Here is a 19,710-nt window from a genome sequence, read left to right as displayed (position 1 = left end):
TTCATCCCACCTAGCTTTAAGCTAAATTCGGTTCAGCACCAATTCAGATCCCGCTTCTCTGTGCAAGGAAGGGAAAGCCACATTCAGAGCCACATCCCCGGGCTGGAGAGCCAAGGCAAGCCCTACGTGCCAGGTAGCGTCCATTTAACGCTTTAGGAGGCAGGCGAGGTGAACCCAGGGCCACGGTTCATGCCTTCTCAGCTGCACGCCCCAAAGCTGCCCGCATCAACAGCGCACAGGGGATGTGTGCCGACTAAACCCAAGCACGTGCTCATCTGTAGCAAGAAGGTGGGGTTAATGGCACACACCCATTCTGAAGAACAACCCGTCACCGAGCCCCGGATGCAACTTTGGCTTACATTCAACATAGAAACTACTTTTAGAACAGGTTTTTATAGCTAATAATATCCCAAAGTTGGAGTCTGAACCAAGCTTGAACCGCGTTTCAAGTACCGAAAGGGACAATACCAGTTACTAACCACTGAAAGCACTATCTGTTGGAAAAATGTCATTTTAATATTCATCTTACAGAAGCGCACAATAAATACACCACATTCTATAGAAATTTCAGATGATGCTAGAGTAAGAGGGAGAATACCAACAGACTATATAACCACGACCCTGAATCGCATGGCGTAACACTCCCCACTGCAACCACAGCAAGCTGTCATTTACACACTCCAGGTCGGCTTTGCCAAAAGCTTTTCAGATTTTATTTGGGGAGTGGAGGGTAATACAGGAAGAGAAGAGGGATACAGGAATTTTAAGGGAAGTAGTAAGATGGATCCCAGAAAAGATGCTGGACTCCCAGACGAGATGCATACACTCGAGAACAAGGATGAGAAGGAAGTTTTTCCATCAAAACTTCCCTTCCCTCCGATAAAGAAGCTTTGTTGCTATTTAAGCAGACTGGCTCTTCAAGCAAGTAGCTTAGTAAGGCTTGTAGAGTAAAACCAGTGGCAAGAGGCGCTAGCTAGAAGTGGTTAAGCAAACATCAGTCGATATACAAGCTGGCTCTAACAGTGGTTTCTACACACACTGGTATTTCATATTTATAGAGGACAGAAATTAAAGAAGTTAGAGAAGTGTGTAGCCTAGCATTTGATGATAATCAGCAAAGACAAGTTATGCAGATACTCACAATTACTGCTGTCATTTCCTCTCAGCCTCCTATTTGATTATGCCCAATTTCCATGAAAACGTGTATCAGGGCATTACTGAAATTATGACTACAGTGGTTACAGAGACTTTTTTTCCCCAAAAAAAGTCACTCCAAATGTAATTTTGTATTAAATCGGGCAGGTAAGGTCACCCACATAACACAAATTAACAAGTCAGCAAACAGAAGCAAAGAATATTGTGAATTCCACCTCTTTACTCTTTAATCTGTCAGACTGGTGAAGACAAATTGTCAATTCCGGATTCAATTTTTTTTTTTTTTTAAATACGATTGTCACATTAGAGAAATGAAAACACAGCAAAATAAACTGTACAAAGGCAAAGTAGAATAACAAAAAATATTTTACTAAAACATAAGATTTACAGGAGATTTTCCAGACAAGCCATACAAAATGGTCACAAGCTTTTTCTTGGAGGGATTTTTTTCTACACTTGACAGCAGAATCACAATATTATTAGTGAAGGTGATGGATGTTTGTTTAATGTTCCCATTTTTTGTTCAAACAATGAAGCTTGTCCATCTACAGCGTCTAAGTTAGACTGGGCTAGAGGGTATATTCTAAAGTATAACTGGTTAGCTGCTTTTACCAATGCAATTAGCATCACCATAAAAAGGGAGGAGGAGCCCACAAAATTAAAACAAAAAGCCCCGCAGCTAACCCTGCCTACCTTCATTCACAGTGCTTATACTTAAACCATGATGGGATTAAAAGCAGAGATGTGCTGCTGCTTTTAAACAATTTCACAACAATCCAGATGATACTTCTAGCCTCTGCTCATGCGTTACAATAGTGAATTAGGACAAGACACAGATTTGCTAATGTGCATTTAATCACCAAAGGACTGAAGATGTCTGGGCTTTTATTCTGTAATGTTTCTAAGACTGTGTCCATTAAATGCAAACAAAAAAAGGAAGAGGTCTTGGCAGAACAGGAGAAGTGATGCACACTTGATGTTCAAAGCGCATTTAAATATTATTCATGGCATATAGCCTAGTCCATGCTCTGGCTGTAAAGAAAAAAGTATATGTTTAAGAAAAAAGTATTTTTCAAGTTTTCTTAAAGTCATTTATTATTTTATTTAACACCACTTTTACACTGCTCCTGCAAGTACACAAAATACCAGCTCTGAGGCTTCAGGTGCAATTTTGACCTCCTGTAATATCCAATATTAATACGCAAAAATTGACAGCTGCTGAAGTGGTCTGACTACAGTGAAGCCAACAGTGAAAAGGTGTTAATGTAATAATTCTTTCAATCCATTACAGCCTGCAACAGAAGCAGGTATGGAAGAGATGTACTTTCGGAAACTAAATTACCTGTTTCTTAAACTTTACACAAAAATACAGATCTGCACTTTTGTTTTACTATGAGTGCCAGTCAGACACCCTTACAATTTAGGAACATGAAAGCTCACGATAAAACAGATCTGTGTTCTAGTAGACTGCATTTACGCTCTTGAATAGAGTGCTGCAGGCATTTGGAGGAAACTCGGACTACAACCGCATGCAATAGTTGCTTCTGCGCACTGCAGGCATAGAACAGGAGGTCGGGATTTAAAACCCCAACCAATTAGTCATCAGCTCAACGTATTTCCTAAAGTTAGAAAAATAGCATCAGATACGTCACCTGTTTCTATGGCTTGGGCTTCATTGGTCTTCCATTGCTCAGCTACATCGTTTGCTAGTGGATCATCTGGATTGGGAGCGCTTAACAAAGCCTGGATTGATAGCAGAACTGTACGAATCTGCAAAGCTGGGGACCATTTATCTAGAGAGACATTTATAGCAGTATGAAACACCACATTCACAGTCTGCAGATAAAAAAAACACACACAAGTTTTCCTCTCCCAAATAAGTTAGGTATTCTTGTAAACAAATTAAATCTCTTTTTAGGGTTGATCTACAAGTTCTGCACTTATCAAGATAAAAAGGAAGAAAATAAGGTTGCACTTACCTTTCAAAATATCTAAACATATTCTTCCCAGCTTGTCTACATTAGGGTGATAAATTTTGGTCATGAAACGTACTTTAGGAGCTGCCATTGGATATTCTTCTGGAAGGAATAGTTCAAGTTTAAATGTCCCACCCTCAAAGGGGGAATCCTGTGGACCTGCAATGACCACGTGAAAATAACGTGCGTTGCTTTCATCTGGTTCTGCTTTTATCCCAGGGACTGGCTCTGCCAGCAAGCGCTGGGTTTCCTAAAAGGAGAAGAAAAAGAGGCAATGTAACAAAGACAACCTGCTTAATATGGATTGTACGGGCTGTATTTATTTTAAAACAAGTATTTATCATGACTTATTTGACTACACCCACTGAAACTACCACATTAAATGAGTATCTTCAAGTCAAAGAGCAGGATGTGGTGTACGGGTACACATCTCCTTTCAGATCCCTCAGCTGATGAAACAGTGTACGCCTCAGCAGCACCAGGTAATGGATAACAAGCTGTCCTAAACAAACCTCTTCACTTCTGATTAAACTGCTGCCAAGCTATTTTTTCCCACTATACATAAAAGCAATTTAAAGAATACCACAGTGACGATACCAAAAACATTTCCCATTCTACCTTGACGAGGAAAGTACTCAAGATTTACTCAGATATGAGTGGACAGGGTTATTGAGATGAACGTTTGTACTGGAATCAGAGCTAGCTTTGAAGAAGTGAAACTACTGCTCTGCTGCAATATTAAAGATGTTTTTAAGGATGTTAAATATATTTATACATCTATCTGTAAACACCTTTTGTTCAAGCACATTCAGCCTACAAATAAGGGCATTTCAAGTTACTGTAACAACCAGCTGGAGACAGACAAGCTGTTCTGTAAGCAGCAGACTTAGGAAAGGCTGGTTTCCTACACAGATTTGTTCTCTTTGTTGCTCAACTCTTCTGCCTACAGCGCTAACCCTACCCCAGACACCAAGGTGTGGCCATAGTCAAGAGCTGCCCACATTCTGACCGTCCTGCTAACGCACTGAACAGACTAAGCTCTGTACGTCTCTCCCTCTCCTCTGCCGCCAGTCTTCACAAGTCTTGTAGGCACTTTTCCACTGTTACACACACACAAAAAAAGCTGGAACTGGCAAAAGGACATTAGGCAGGGACGAGAAGTTCTGCAGAAACCTCATTTCCTCAGGTAATTTTAGCCCCATTTCCTGCTTTTCCTCCAGCTTGTTTTCACTGTGTGCAGTTAATTTTATCACCACCTTTTTCCATGTTGACTTTCACAAAGAAAAATTCTCCTGTTTCTGCTGAGGAAAAATGGTAACTTGTAGGTGTAATATTCATTTATTACTCTAGTTACATAGCACAGTTACTCTGTGTCTACAATAGCACTAAAACCAGCACAAAATACCTCTACTAAAGTTCTTCAAATGTAACTGAACTGTTACAACACTCACATTTTGTTAAAATAAACCCTCACATCACTTAAGTGGCTGTCTTGATGCTGTTAATAACACCTCATTTTAGCAAAAGATAATCGATGTACAAAGCAGCGAAGCCACAGTAATTAACACAAAAATCCAACTATTCATCTCAAATTCAACAAGTTCCCACAACTCATAATACTGAGGTTATCACTACGTACAAACACAAAAAATAGATTTATCTGGTCCGATTCCTTGTTGTGGCTACATACCGTCCACTTATCTGCACATGGATTAGCTGCCAGTGCCACTTACACACATTACTTGAAGGGTATCCACTCTGCTCAAAGCTTTCTGCATTCACTCATGCAAATATATTTTAAAGGATACAGGTGAACTTACAACACATTCAGAATTTGAGATCTGTTGGTTTTTTCCCTGTACAGTAGTTTTGTAGAAGAGCAGTTCTAACTAGTACTTAAAGCTTTAGTTCAGCACGTGAGAGCCCGCGAGTAAGAAACCACGGATTATCCCTGTAGAGGAATAAAACATTCTCCACTTCTTTCAGCATGTTTTCAGTAAAAGCGCTGCCGCAGGTAAACGCGGTAATTCAGATTTCCACCTACGAAGGATCATATACTTATTGACACTTTTGGAAGAGGAAAGAGTGTCTCATGCCAAATAAACTATTACAATGAGCCAGCCTGAAATTAACAAAACTTTATGAAGAGGCCCAATTTTTCAGCTTCTTCACAGCTGCTACCACCTATACTTTGCCACCAGACTTGCTAATAGGCAAATCGCATCTTTCTAATGGGTGTGCCTAAATTTCAGATGGAGCCAAGGCTGTCAAACATTTATATGTATATATACTATATATATATATATATATATATATATAAAATGGTGATTAAAGCCTTAAACGTATGAAGGCTTTTCAATAGCTGGGCTGACCTCAGCAGTCCCTACCCCCCCCTCATTCCCTCTGATCTCCCCACTGCCTCCCCAGCTACAGCAGCATGCTGACGGCAACCATACCACCGAGCCAAACCTGGCTTAAAATAACCCAGAATCAGCAGTTCTCTGGCAGCAGCATCAGCACTTCTACCTGCCAGCAGAACTGGGGGAGCAATGTCTGGCTGTGAGCTGCACAAACCGCCACTAAAAACCATTTGTCAGTAAACAATGAGAGAGCCCGTATCTGAGAAAAATGATTCCTTTGATAAGGTATGGCATCGCAGTGAAGGAGATATACCACCGCCAGCCTGCCCTCACGTTCAGATAGCCCTTCATGCCTCTACAGGATGCAGACACGGTTATCCTGCTATAAGATAACACAGAAGAGGTGAGCATGAAAAAAATCACGTACTTTCCATAGAGCTACACTGGTGCTGAAGCTATTCAGAGCCTGTGTGGAACACGAGTATGAGTGGAAAAGTGCTTTGAACAAGCACATCTTGCTTCCTGCACTGCACACGGAGCTCCAGCACTACCAGCAGAACTTGAACTGCTTCCAGACAGAGAAGAGGAGGAATACTTGCAAGGAGCCTGCGAGGGAAGTGACTGACGCTCATCTTTCCTAGCGGTCGGGCTCTGACGCAGCCACCTGCCCAGCACTTCTCTGCAGCAGGCAGAACGACAGCCGTGGCTCCTGTGAGCACACTCCACGTCTCTTTTATGCAAAAGTTGAGAGGTATCTCTGCATCAAAAGAGGCCTTTTTAAAAACTCTACACACAGACAAGCTTGCTAGAGCATGCAAAAATAGAGATGATGCCATTCATTGAGAGAACGTGAAGCGGTTTTACTTAAATATATAAACACCTGCTAAATTCTGACAGAAAACAAGACTTTTGAACTTCAGTTACGAGAACAGTTATAGTATCTTTAATACATATTGGGTGGAACCATAGAAGAGTAGTAGAAAGGGGAAAACGAATCAAAAAGTTATGTTTTAAAACCTCTGCAGATAAGGACATGAAAACATCTAACTAGGTCCAGTTCTAAGGTGAAATCAGGGACCTGACTTCCACACAGTAAAGTAAGGCAGCCAATTAAAGACTTGCTGATAGTACAATTCATTTGATTTGAACCCACTTTAAGCCTTTTTTATTTTTTTTTTAAGTTATAACCACCCTCCCCAAAAACAAACCCATAAGTCACCCACAGAAGAGTCAACAAAAGCGGGCTCGATCTACAAAAAGGAAGCATTTAATTTCCTTTAACGTGGTAGTCCGATTTTGTAATTTTAGGTTACTTTCCCCTGGGGATGGTTCCCCAACAAAAACCAGTCTCTCAAACACCAAAAGAAAATAATCACTTCCAGTTAAACTTTTAAACTTGTTACGTTTTTGAACTTAATCGGGAAGCTCAAGCGTACTCAATATTTCCCTTTCCCTATCTCTTTGGGCAATCAGCTTTCTAATACCTTTTTAGCTGAGCAAGTGACTCTTGTGCAACCTGCTACTTCCCCCTCTCACCCCAAAATAGTTTTTGAACCCTTCGTCCAATTTCAGCTAGGTTCTTTAAGCTCTGCAAGAAGTCAATGGCTAAGACAGAAATCACGCTCTGCGCTACTGAAGAGCACGTCAGGAAAAACCCCAATACGACTTGTGGTTTTGACCACTTGACTTCAAAGCACGGACTGTTTCTTGCCCACCAAGGAAAGTGCCAGTAGAGATAAAAACGGAGCTAGGATACCCACATTTTAACATGTAAAGAAGCACAAAAGGATAAATTCACAGAAAACCAGGCTTTACAGTTGTGCTGCTAAGACAAAAAGCATGTCCGCAATATAGCGATTCATTTTGTCTTCACAGAAATACAAATTTCCATCTAAATAAGTGTTTCAGAACAGCATTTTACAGTGTTTCTTAACAGCTCTCCTCTGGCATACTGAAGTCAGTTTCACAGAAAGAATTAAGACACATTTTGAGCTCTAAAGCCTTTAAGGAAGTATCCCCTTTGTCCGTAAGTAGTTATTTCTATCTCATACTCCACAGCATTTTTAGAATGAGAGCTCTTCTTGCTCTTCATTTTAGTCCACTTCTTCCAATTCCAAGTTAATCTCACAGTTTTCATTGACTAAAGAAAATGAATAAATAAGTGGAAAATGAAGATACGTGCCAGTCAGTGCTTCCAGAAAAAAAACACTATCATTCACAACTGGTTACGCCCCCCCCCACAGTTTTCTTCCTTATTTTTAATTAAGTGCTTAAAAGAAACGCAGAAGCGTTGAAGGTGTTTTGACAAGCAAAAGTAAAGCTTTGCTTATTAACACAGGTGGCCTGAAGTAGAGTGGCAGATGATACGGGTGGGACAGATGGTGGAGCTGACATTCTCTACAGCTATTCTTCTATGAAGACATTAAACTGAAGACTAATTGTACCCGAGGGGGGGAAAAACCCTCAACCTGTTTATGCAGCAACCTGTGAGGACCAGGCAGCCCAGAAGAGATCCGTGATAGCTAGCAGAGAGCAGAAGAGCAGGAGGTGGGACTGGGGACTTTTTCCAGCAGCCACACAAACAAGATATTGATTTCAGTGTTTTGTTCTTCGAGCATTAGCCTTCATCATCCTGCTTTCAGTGGAAGAAGAAAAAAAATCCTGAAAAGCAGACCAGCACCAGGATACTCCTGCACCCACACCCCGAGCATGACAGAGCCCCTCTTTAAGGAAGCCAACCGAACAAGAGAGAAGATGCTTCCATACAGACACGCATGAAAATCAATTTTAAAGCACACGGAGATACCACAGTACAAAGAAGGAACCCATTAGGAACGTATCTTTATTTTCACCCCTTCTAGTCTTGCAACAGTCTTTATAAAAGCCTCAAGTTGCCAAGACCTCAGCCAAAACAACAAAGAAGAGTATCACTACATGCTACAACTCAGGAAAACAAAAAGCTTCTGTAGTGTACTTCAGAAGCCTTACTTGCTATCAACCCCATGGCAGCACCAAACAATGGCACACTGGCAATCACAATCAGAAGGCTCATGTATACAATCATTTGAAAAAATAGATACGTATTTCTTACATAACAGAGCCACTGCAGCTGAACTGAAACCTTTAAAGCTTCACTTGTCTGGGAAAGACCATTCCAGTAGAGAAAAAAAGAAATCGTTGCATGGGATTAGACAGTTTTTAAAGTTTCTTCATTGCTTTTTAGAATGGAGTACTGTATTCTTTGCTTGGAAAAATGAGTGCAATTCCTTTCCCTGTACTTTAGCTATAGTTAACCATGGCCAATTTCATGTTGCCTACTGAGGGATGGTGGCTGAAATAGGTAATAAAGGAAAAATCAGCACTTAACATCTACAAAATAAAAAATAATAAAAAAGTAAGATGACTGTCTGAAGTCTTCCCGAATTTCAGAAAGAAATTGCAAAGTCAGCACAAACTACCTCAGTGAAGAAATCCAAACTCAATGTCTTCAACCAAATTTGCTCTGCTTTGCAATTTATCTGGCTGATGCTCAGCTTCTTATCACTCCCATTTTCTTATTTCACATTCGATATCACTGCCATACAGTTAATACTGATAACAAAAAACCTGCGTATTAATCCGTAAACACAACTAAACATAGTTAAACACAGAAGTCTTTAGAGAGATGTTTGAGTTGGAGGAATACACTTTGGACACAATTTATTGCCATCCTTTGCTCTGCTCTGTTAGATCACCCAATGAAATTCATCCAGTCCATTACAACAAGAGGAACCCAGAGAAATCCAAACGCCGTACAGAAGCTGAACGCTTTCAGCTGATACCGAGTGGCCACCAGGGAGAAGGAACAAAGAGAGCTGTGGGGCCTTCCCACTTCGGCCTGTTGGGCACCAACGCTTGTCTGCATAGCGGTCTCTTGACCTCGTGCTGAAACACAGCATGTAGCCAAGTCAGGGGAGAAAAATAAAAATAAAAATTACAAGAGAGAGAAGTCTGTGGGCTGTCCCACCACATGCCCATGCAAACAAAGAGCCGTACGGACCACGAGGAGGGCGCAAATACACGGTGTCAGAAGGGTGGGACAGGAATTGGCTCTGGCCGTGGTGGCAGTACAGGGAGGTGCAAGCCAGCAGGTGACAGCCTGAAAGGAAATGCAGAGGCTCCTCCTCATCCCAGAGGAAGAGGCTTAACTACCAGGAGTGCTAATTTCAGCAACAGATGGCAAACGGCTAAATTAAAGTGTTCCCCCATCTATAGGCTCCTAAGCACCAAGGGCTCTGTGTATCTTCTTACTCACTATCAAGTTATCTAGCAATTTCTGACGGTGCCAACAGCACAGGGAAGGAATCCATATGCCTAGCAGCTCTGTGCCAGTACCGTAAAGACGTAACATCATCGAGCCTCTCAGAGTTCAACACAGCAGTGATAAAATTGCTCTGAAAGTCCAGAACACAAAACATCAATAAGGCCTCTTACCCAAGAAGAAACCGTTGTAGCTATCACAGCTGTTAAATATTTGCAGCACCACACCTTCACGCAAGGTCTTGGGGGAATTACTCCTATTTTCATCAGCACAAGTCCCTACACAGCCATCAGGTAATTTACCCTTGCTGCCACCCAGCAAGACGGGTTACAGCCCTGACACTTTCTCCTGAGACTTTCTTTCCCAAGGCAACGCACAAGCCCTCTTGAATCCTCTTCAGGCAGTGAAACATTTTAGCTACTGCCCACCCCTACCTGCAAGTCCAACCAACCCCAAATTTATCCAGGGCAGATCAGGGAGCACAGATGATGGATCATTATCTTTTTAAAAGATCAGCCCCAGCAGAAGTTACAGCTCCCAGTGCTTACTGCTGCCCCTCGCAGGACATCGCCATCCCTCAGCCCTACTGAGAAAGCACATCCCGCCAGCACACCTTAATCAATTCTGTAGAGGTTAGCTGGGCTCTCTTACCTACAATTTTAACCCAAAAATCGTTGGCTGACAGCACAAACTCTGCTGCCACCTAGCAGAGGACAGCGACTCCCAGCAGAGCGAGGGACAAACAGCTGGCACGGGCTGCAGGTAAAAGCTCCTGCCACCAAAACGCCAAGGCCAAGGCAGCGCTCCAGGCACCGGGGCAGTTGTCCTCCGTGTGGCTCACGGGGCAGACACCCATACTGCAGCCCGCGGAGCAGGCTCGAACTGTCCTATCCAGACGCACTTCTAGAGAGGATGTGGTGGAGAGCTCAAGTTCTACAGATGACACTGCAAGTTAGAGTTGAACAATGACAAAAAAAAAAAAAAAAAAAGAAAAAAAATGAAAGCTACCAGCTCCGCTTTCTGCTGTAGCAGAGATGACACCTACCGCTTGGAGGGCACCACACGTACCGATTTATGTGGGAAAAGACAAAAACAAAATATATCCTTCAGTTTAACTCTTTGCTGATTAGTCACTTGTCAATATTTGCTCCCTAGGGAACATGCAACATTTCCTGTCAAGCTCTCTAGGAAGACTTCTAAGGCAAAAGAAAAGTAAATATCAGAAATCTATGATTTTTAATGTATGTTACACGAAAGCTCCACTCTGGCTACAAATCAGTGCTAACCCATTATCTCATTCTTTGTTGCTCCAGATGTTGACTTTGCAGTTAAGTCAAACCCTTCTCCCTGCTATTTCAGCCCTCTAGTCCTTATCCAACTTAGCTCACATCTATGACTGCGTGTCCACCTTTTCCTTTCCTCACAACACACGAGGGTCTATCAGAGGGGGAAGCCGTACCCCCTCAGCAGCAGGGCTCATTCGTACAGTCACATGCAGCCCTTTCATCAGCCGCAGCAGTAGCAAAGTCAAACAAGTGAGATCACAGAACTGATTTGGCTTAAGAAATAACCTTTACTGCAGAGTTCGGAGCCAAAGCAGTCCCTCGGTCCAAGCTTGCTGCAGCAGCACATACTTTTTTGTGCCAGCACAGCCCAGGTTAAAGCTGTTTACACAGTACGGCGGGCCAACAAGAACCACAGGCTAACCACCTTGAGAACTTCTGGTTCATCTAACTTAACACGGTGGCAGCTTTTCCACCTCGTGCTGGCTGCCTGCACGAACCACAGAAGTGTAACACCAGCTTCAGCACTTCAGTTCGGAGCACATACCGTACACGTTTATTTCCTATCTTTATTCTGATCACAGAAACCCCTTGCCAGCTACCACTACCTTTATGTTCCAGCTACAGCTAGTAGCTTGGATTCATTTTCTGACATGAAGTAGAAACTAACGGTTTTAGCTGCACAGGGCTAAACCCAAAGCAGCACACTGGCCCGCGGACAAGTTATAATTACTTGCTGAATGGCAATTCTTTCACGTTCTTTCAGCGTGGGATAAAGAGGAAGATCACACTTCACCACGAACTGATGGCTTGCACAGAAGAAGGTAAACTGCACACATTTTCGCTTTGATTCTCAAGGGGAAGGCAGCAGGAGACGTGAAGAAAGTTGTCAGTCAAAATTGTCTTCTACATACATGGATAAAGCTGCATGGAAAACCACAAAGACTTAACCTAATAACTTTTTCTAGCAGCAGATCACATTGTGGCACAGATTCTCCCAGACTCCATCATTTCATTAGCTACAATTAAGAAAACAAATTTGTTACCCAGGCTAATGTCACGCTGCCTGCCAGATCTCAAAATGTTTAGATGAAAATTGCAACGCTGTAAAACAGCTACGTTGGAGAAAGTCTCCTAAAAACGCTCTCTGTCTTTTAGGAAAAGAAGAATTACCAATAAAGCCCATTAAACTTTAACGCAGAGGTCAGACATCGTAAAGAGCAGGCTGTGCTTGTGGTTTCCAGTAGCTGCCCTGCACACGAACGCCTCTGCGCCTTGCCACGTAACCCCGGGGTGCGGGCACCCCACCCGCCTGCTGGGGCTGCTGCCCCCCAGCACTCACACGGGGAGGGCGCTGCCAAGGTCAGCACCGCGCTCCCCCGACACCGACGGCATCCCCAGATTTTCCGCAGCATATTACGGGATTTTGGAAGTGTGGAGCCAAGATCCTATGCACATTCCTCGAGGCTTGATCTGTGCTAGCACCCAGATAATCTTTTTATGGTGCATCTGCAGCTACAGTAGAGCAAGACAACTAAATTCAGTAAGTTAACAGTGCAAACCATTCCTGCCATCATATTTACAGTTCACATTAAGGCCTTGCACTAATATATAGGGCCAACTATCAAAGCAGGATTAAGGCACAGAATTCATACCAAGCTTTTGTCCAAATGCCATTTATGGCAAAATTTGCCACTTGCTTGCTCACTGTCAGCGCTAACCCACCGGTCATACACAACAAAAACCACGCTTTTGCTTTGTGCTATCACACACAATGAATACTGAGGATATATTTCTGCTGGCTTTCAATGGATCAGAAAACAACTGCGTGCAACGTGATGAAAAACACTGCCATCAATACCAAAAGTTTATTTTACTACACATTTGTATCTCGAAGGTGCTCAATTACTATATAAGAAGGTACTCCAAACAAAAGTTTTGCCTCTAGCTGGAGTATTTGCTCTTCTTTCCTCCGAGTTTGTCCTCTGGTTTCTAACACTAGCTTCTGTAAGGAAAGGGCTATGGAAAGTTATTGGTGTTCTCTTTGAGACCTTTTATTAAGGCTCCACACTTGCCATTTGAGGCCAGCTCCTTGGTGAAACATCATCATTTCCTTTCCCCCTGGGGCTGGGTCTCCCTCTCAGCCTCCCCCATCCCCACAAAATCCATCCATCCCACCAGCCTCCAGGCTGCCACTCCTGCCTCAGCAACCCTGCACTGCCATAGCCAGCCCAGGCTGGCACGAGGACTTTGAGGGGTAACAAAGCATGAAGTGTATCGCCTTCCTACAGCTGCTGGACATTCAAACAAATTCTGAAAAATTCAAAGTTTCCATCCTTCTGTCAAATTTTAAGTTCTCCACAAGATCCTAACAGCATGCACGGGGCAAAACACCTTTCAGAGACCAAAGATCCAGCTTCTCTGGTGAATGCCAAGGAACCGCACTGACCAGAAGTGATCTGTTTTCTACACCAAGTCACCACCCAGACTCAAAATACCACTGAAAGATATTAAATAGAAAAGACTGGACATAAATTTAAATTGTTTATCCAAGAAACAAAGAAAGGCCCCAAAGTGTCGGAGAAATCAAGTAATGGCAACCTTCATTTTCCCGGGAAGAAAAGCTGTTCATGCCACAGCAGTCCACAGCTTCCAAGATCAAGTGAGAAACTTCTAGCCAGGCAAGAGGATGTCAGTGAATTTAAGAACCCCTAGACAGTTTCAGAAGTTGCATACTGAATACCTGGTTTATATTAAAGAAAAAAAAAAACACACAGGTAAAGCAGATTACACTTACCTCTAGACCAGAATTCTGCATGCCCCTGTCTCCACATACACCACCAGAACCTCCGTGAAACCTCCCAGAAAGTTTACTTTCCAAGGTAATGTTTTATAACTGCAGTCCAAGCGTTACCCAGATTCTCAAAAAGTACTGCTAGAAGGAGCTCGCTGGCAGCGATGAGGAAATGGCTTCTTATGCTAAACAGCAAGGAAGGAATATCTCAGAAAATAACACTATCGTGCAGGGGAGGAAATCAGAGCCCAATAGCTTCGCACTGATAAACTCCTTAACCAAAAAAAAAGTTTGAAGAAACGCCACGTCCTGCTTCAGCTGCTTTGTTTCATGATACGAGCAGCTGCAGTGATTTAACAAAAGTGTTATTAACAGCTGGTTACACAGTTAACACGGACCTGGACACCAAAGCATGAATGATGAGATCACTGCAGCAGCGAAAACAGCAGAAAAAAACATTTCAAAAAGATGACACAAGGCAGCATTGCCCGTCCCATTCAGATACACTGACTGCACTTGACACAGAAATGAGGTGGCTTGAATGTCAGCCAAAAAAAAAAAAAAAATCAGATGCAATTCAACTCCTTACTCCACTGGAGCTACGTGACTTTGCAACACAGGAGATAATTGGTGTAATAAATGCTTGAAAGTACAAGTTTCTGGGTTTATTTATTGTGTACACTGCAAAGAGTCACTTTTAATACTCTGCAGCAGGAAAACAGCATGCAGTCCACCACAGAGACACAGATCTATGTAAGCATACCACACCACATTTTCTTAGATGAACAGATTTTCTGCACAAACTGACTCTCAAGAGGACCCTTAGTGTTAGGCTACTGAAGAAAATAAAAACACCTCTTCTCTATTCATAAGAGGAAAGTTTCTCCAATTCCAGTTATATATTCAAGGACTCTAATACCATTTTCTGCTCAACGTTTGTGATGTGTTAACGCTGTAAGCCATACCTGTGAAGTATGTTTTGTATCATCTCCTGAAGTATATCATCCAGCTTACAGATCATCCACCCCCCTTGTTCACAGCCTGTATTTCTAAGCAAGTGGCATGTAGCGAGCCAGGAGTAATCCTTCACCTTCGGTAAGAAATGCTTTGCCACATCTACACTGTCACCTTTCCAGTGAGTGTGGGGTAGCACTGCAAATATAAATAGAGCTCTCTGCTCAGCCCAGGAGAGCACAGGGCCGCCAGTCCCCCCGAGAGCCAGGCCGTGTGCCAGCAGCACGGCCCCGCCGGGAGCGCCAGGCGCACCTCAGGCAGCTGCCTGGGCTCTGCATCCCGGGCTGGTGTGGGTACGTGCTCCTACACCCAGCTGGCCACTGCTGCGCCTCCCCCAGGTGAGGACGCGAAGGCTGCACATGGATCAAGGCGAAAAGGGCTTCTGCTAACAGGATCCTCTGCGAACTGGAGAGAAACGGCTTGTGGTGGAGCACCTTGTGACTGCAGCTCTTTTAGCCTTCAGTAGCTCTCTTCTATCCTCTGACCCATCTTTCTCTCTTCCTTTTCCTTTCCTCATCTCTCAAATTCGCACTAGCAGTAAAGTTCATTTACCACCCTCCATCTAAGGCAACCAACATTGCAATATGTAACTCCAACATCAGGATCAGTAGGATAGCAAACATCAAATCCACCCTCATTTGAGACTCCTGAAGACTCAAGCGGACTTATTGCTAGGCCTGCACCTCTGCCACTGTGATAGTTCAAAATACTACTTTCTGCATTCAGGACCGCAATGACTAGTCAGATTCAAATCCTAGACCATACATACATCCGATGTCCCAAAGCACGCACACCGTGGGAGGTACAGAACTGGTCAGCCAACACAATCAAGACTCAAAAGCTGTAGACTGCATGCAGACAACCCGTAATGCATACACGGGGCACAACCCACAGTACACACTGCCCTGTGACAGACATTACTCCTGGTGTAGTCTAAGGAAGACCCCTCTGGAGGAAACCTGGAGTTTCTAGGACTCTGTTGGCACGAGTGTGTGTCCACCCATCCATCCCCAAAGATGACATAAAGCATCCCTGTGCCATCACCTATCTCGGAAATGAGCTGTGAGCATTGCTCTACGTTTTTTTTCCTAAAAGAAGCCAAAAAAACAAAAGTGCCAAGAAGGAAACGTATGTACCAGCTTACAAGTGGGTGCGCTTCTTGGCTGCATGCAGGAAAATTGTCAAAAGCTACCGAAAAATCTAACATGGGCATCAGCTCCACGAGTGAGCTCTCACCACATCTCTGCGATGAATCCTGGTTCTGCTGTATTATGGAACAGTGCTTTCTCGCACCTGAGATACGTTCAGCATTGTATGCCGTGCACCAAGGCAGCTGGATGACCAAAATCACTCTTGTAAGATGTGTCTTACAGACCCAACGCACTTACGAACGCTTACGCTTCTGAGCAGCAGTCATAGTTTAACCGCTTTGATACACAGTACATGCTAAGTCCAGCTTATTTTTACCTCACCTCCTCTATCATCTATCACATAAATTGATCTTTTTAACAACAATCCAGCTTTACTTTTGCATCATTTATTTACCATGGGCCATGTTATGGTGTTTTATGGAGGTTGGCCACTGTGCATGCCCAGCCAGGAGAGCTTCCCAGCACCGCGAGTTATTCGCGGCATTCATTCATTTGGAAAAGAAGCAGGGTGCCACGATTTCCGCCGACTACTAATGAACCTTAATGAAATGAGTTGGTAACTTATCTACAAGTAGTTAGCCATCACGATTTGCGGACTTCAAACCCCATCGCTGCAGACAGCGCGGGGCTGGGGGGATTCAGCCCAGCAAACACCTACGGGGGCCGCAGGGCCAAGCCACGGGAGGGCCGGCTGGGGGCACAGCGCAGGGCCTGTCCCTGCGCCGAGCGACTCCGCCTCGCTCAAACCACGCCGGAATCGCCCCCGAGGCCAGCGGGAAGCGCCGCGGAGCCGCAGCAGAGCCCGGCGCCCAGCCGCAGGCCTCCGGCTCGCGGGCCCGGGCAGGCTCCCGCCGCCCGCCACGGCCTGCGCCCGCCCGGGCAGGACCGAGCCCCGCGGGGGACGGGGGCCGGGCCCCGGGGTGTCCCCGCACCGAGCCCCGCCATGGGGGGGAAGGGAAGGGAGGGGAGGGGAAGGAAGAGGAGGGAGGGAGGGGTGGGGGGCGCATCCCGGTGCCCCCCGGGCGCCTCTCCCCGGGAGCGCCGCGGGGCAGCAGCGGGGAGGCGGAGGGGGCCGGGAGGGGAGCGGCGGGCAGCGGGCGGCGGCGCGGCGGCGGTACCTTGATGATCCTGCGGGGCAGCCCGGCCATCTTGTCTCGTCGGGAGCAGGCTCGCGGGCTCGCCTCCGCTCGGGGATCGCGCACAGCCGGAAGCCGCCCGCGCCGCGCTTCCGCTGGCGCCGCCCTCGGCGCGGCACGCCGGGCAATGTAGGCCCCGGCCGGCCGCGGGGAGCGGGCGCTGCCCGCCGGGCCGCACCCAGCCGCTCCCCGCAGGGGCAGGGTCGCCGCCCGGCGCTGACAGGACTGAGGTTTCCTCGGCCTGTCTGTGGAATAACGTGTGTTATTCCTGGTTTCAGCCATGTGCGTGCCGCTAACCTGTCACAAGAGCACCTCAAACCTATTCCCCTTGTGTTACCAAAGCCCCTCCAAGTGAATTTTCATCCTTCTTGACAGACAAATGTTGTGGAAGTTAGAGGTGGCTTACATGACCACCATTATTTCTCGAGCATCCTATGACACCCAACTCTACAGCTGCATACCAGCAGTAACACCCAGCGTTATCGCTGCTGTGCAGGTGGGAAATAAAAGCACAGAAAGGTGAAACAACCGCCAGAGGTTACCGAGCAGGCTAGCAGCACAGCCGGGAACAGGATGCTGCACATACAATTCCCTGTCAAGTGTTCTCTCCCAGGTCATAAACAGGACCTCTAGATGACCTACGCCATGGTAGGAAGGAAGTTCTCTGACACTGGCAAATCCAGGCTGCCTAACTGCTGACACACGCCTATCCCTAACATGTTCTATGTCCTAAAATGTAAGTATTTATATCAACACATATTGTGTGGCTACAGTAACATGAAGCACGTGTCAGATGTGGTGTGTCTCCCTCCTTAGGATTAATGACAGAACACCCTGAGCAGGAAGGACCCACAAGGAGCATCGAGTCCAGCTCCCAGCTCTACACAGGACAACCCCAAAATCAACCATGTGTCTGGGAGCGTTGTCCAAACACTTCTCCAAATGGCAGCTCAGTGCCATGACCACTGCCCTGGGCAGCCTGTCCCAGTACCCGACCACCCTCTGGGTGCAGAACCTTTCCCTAACCCCCAGCCTGACCCTCCCCTGTCCCAGCTCCATGCCGTTCCCTCGGGTCCTGTCGCTGTCCCCAGAGAGCAGAGCTCAGCGCCTGCCCCTCCGCCCCCCTCATGCAGGCTGCCATGAGGCCTCCCCTCAGTCTCCTCTAAGCTGAAAACTTCACTCTCCCCACAATACTTCCTCAAAACTGACCTGGTTTTCCTTTTTTATCCTTTGCACTACAGAAGGCAACTAACAACTACATTGTTGTTCTACGCTATTTGATCTCCTTAGCTGTTGAATAGAGCAATAATTCCAATAAATTCATGAATAAATTCATTAAAAAAAAAATCGCTGTGCGCAGTTATGCACCTGTTTGTCCCTTTAAACACTTAGTTGCTCTGCTAAATTAATGGATGTAACTTTCTATGAAGTCAATAAAACCAACAATGAAGTGACATTCAGCAAGAAAAGTGTATGGAAGCACATTTGCAGAATTGGAGCTTAAAGGACTCATCAATAACACACCCTCATCCTGCAGTGGAGAAGGGTGAGTTCATTTGCATTCATTATTGAGCTTGTGAAATGGCTGTGTTTAGATGTGGTCCTTCAGCAAAGTCCGGTCTTGCTAGTTATACCTACTTTTAATGCTTTAATTGTGGATTTTCCTTTTTACTTTATTACAGCTTGTTGCTACTACTAAACTGGACTGAGTGTATACTTTTGTGTACTCAGTGCCTTCGTAGGACTTGCCATCTCATCTAAAAAAGGTGAAACGATGATCTCTACCAAAAAAAAAAAAAAAAAAAAAAAAGTAAGGTGGAAAAAAGCCTTTCTAAGATAATGTGTTTCTTCAGCTGGATGTTTGCCTTTTTTTTTTTTTTTTCCTAGCTTCATATATTACAGTATCTATACCACACCTGGTGCCTTACAGCAAACAATTATAATCTAGGCTGCTAGGGCTCTCCTTCTGAGGATGCACAGTGCTTTATTGTTTGATTCTCGTGGCAGCAGTCTAGTCATTTTACTAGTTGGTTGATTTTTTTCACAAAAAGATGTGAAATCCCTTCCAAGTGACTGTAGCACAGCTTCCTACCCCTCCGCAGGAGCAAATAGTCTAAACAAGAAGTATTGTATTCAAGATGTTCTTTGCATGGGCAAAAGTAAACCTCAGACCTGGGCTCACATGGGTGGTTTAGATCCTGTGTGGTACTAAAATTGCTCTCGAGCAGACCTTGTTTATTTTGAGGAATTTTGAGGCTACATTTAAGAGCCATTTGTAGAACTCATATCTTTACAGCTGAAGGTTTACTTCACAGTAAATTGTAAAAGCCATAAACATTAGTAATGCCTTCTCAAAATGTCTGCCCCTTGGGAAAGCAGTGGCATTGGTGCAAATGAATTCACACAGTCTCGTGATGACCACAATGTAGTGCTGATCTGTATAAATAACTACTTACCACTGAGCAGTATGAGAATAGGTTAGAGAATCTAATTGCTTTTGAGGAAAGGGATTACAGCAAACTTTGCTTAGGGAGTCAGGAG

At 44.7% G+C, this 19,710-nt stretch overlaps 1 protein-coding gene across 1 annotated transcript; it reads right to left on the bottom strand.

Annotated features, from left to right (window-relative positions):
* Nucleotides 1–1,502: 1,502 nt before the first annotated feature.
* UBE2N (ubiquitin conjugating enzyme E2 N) lies at nucleotides 1,503–17,304 on the bottom strand. Its single transcript, XM_035337240.1, has 4 exons — nucleotides 17,152–17,304; nucleotides 3,135–3,381; nucleotides 2,808–2,948; nucleotides 1,503–2,187 (listed from the first exon to the last, which is right to left on the bottom strand). The coding sequence occupies exons 1-4, from the start codon at nucleotides 17,179–17,181 to the stop codon at nucleotides 2,147–2,149; spliced, it is 459 nt and encodes a 152-aa protein (XP_035193131.1). The 5' UTR covers nucleotides 17,182–17,304; the 3' UTR covers nucleotides 1,503–2,146.
* Nucleotides 17,305–19,710: the final 2,406 nt, after the last annotated feature.

This window comes from Oxyura jamaicensis, chromosome 1 (assembly GCF_011077185.1).
Source record: "Oxyura jamaicensis isolate SHBP4307 breed ruddy duck chromosome 1, BPBGC_Ojam_1.0, whole genome shotgun sequence".
Taxonomy (NCBI): Eukaryota; Metazoa; Chordata; class Aves; order Anseriformes; family Anatidae; genus Oxyura; species Oxyura jamaicensis.
Note: the sequence above shows the minus strand (reverse complement) of the source record. Positions and strands in the feature narration are given on the sequence as shown.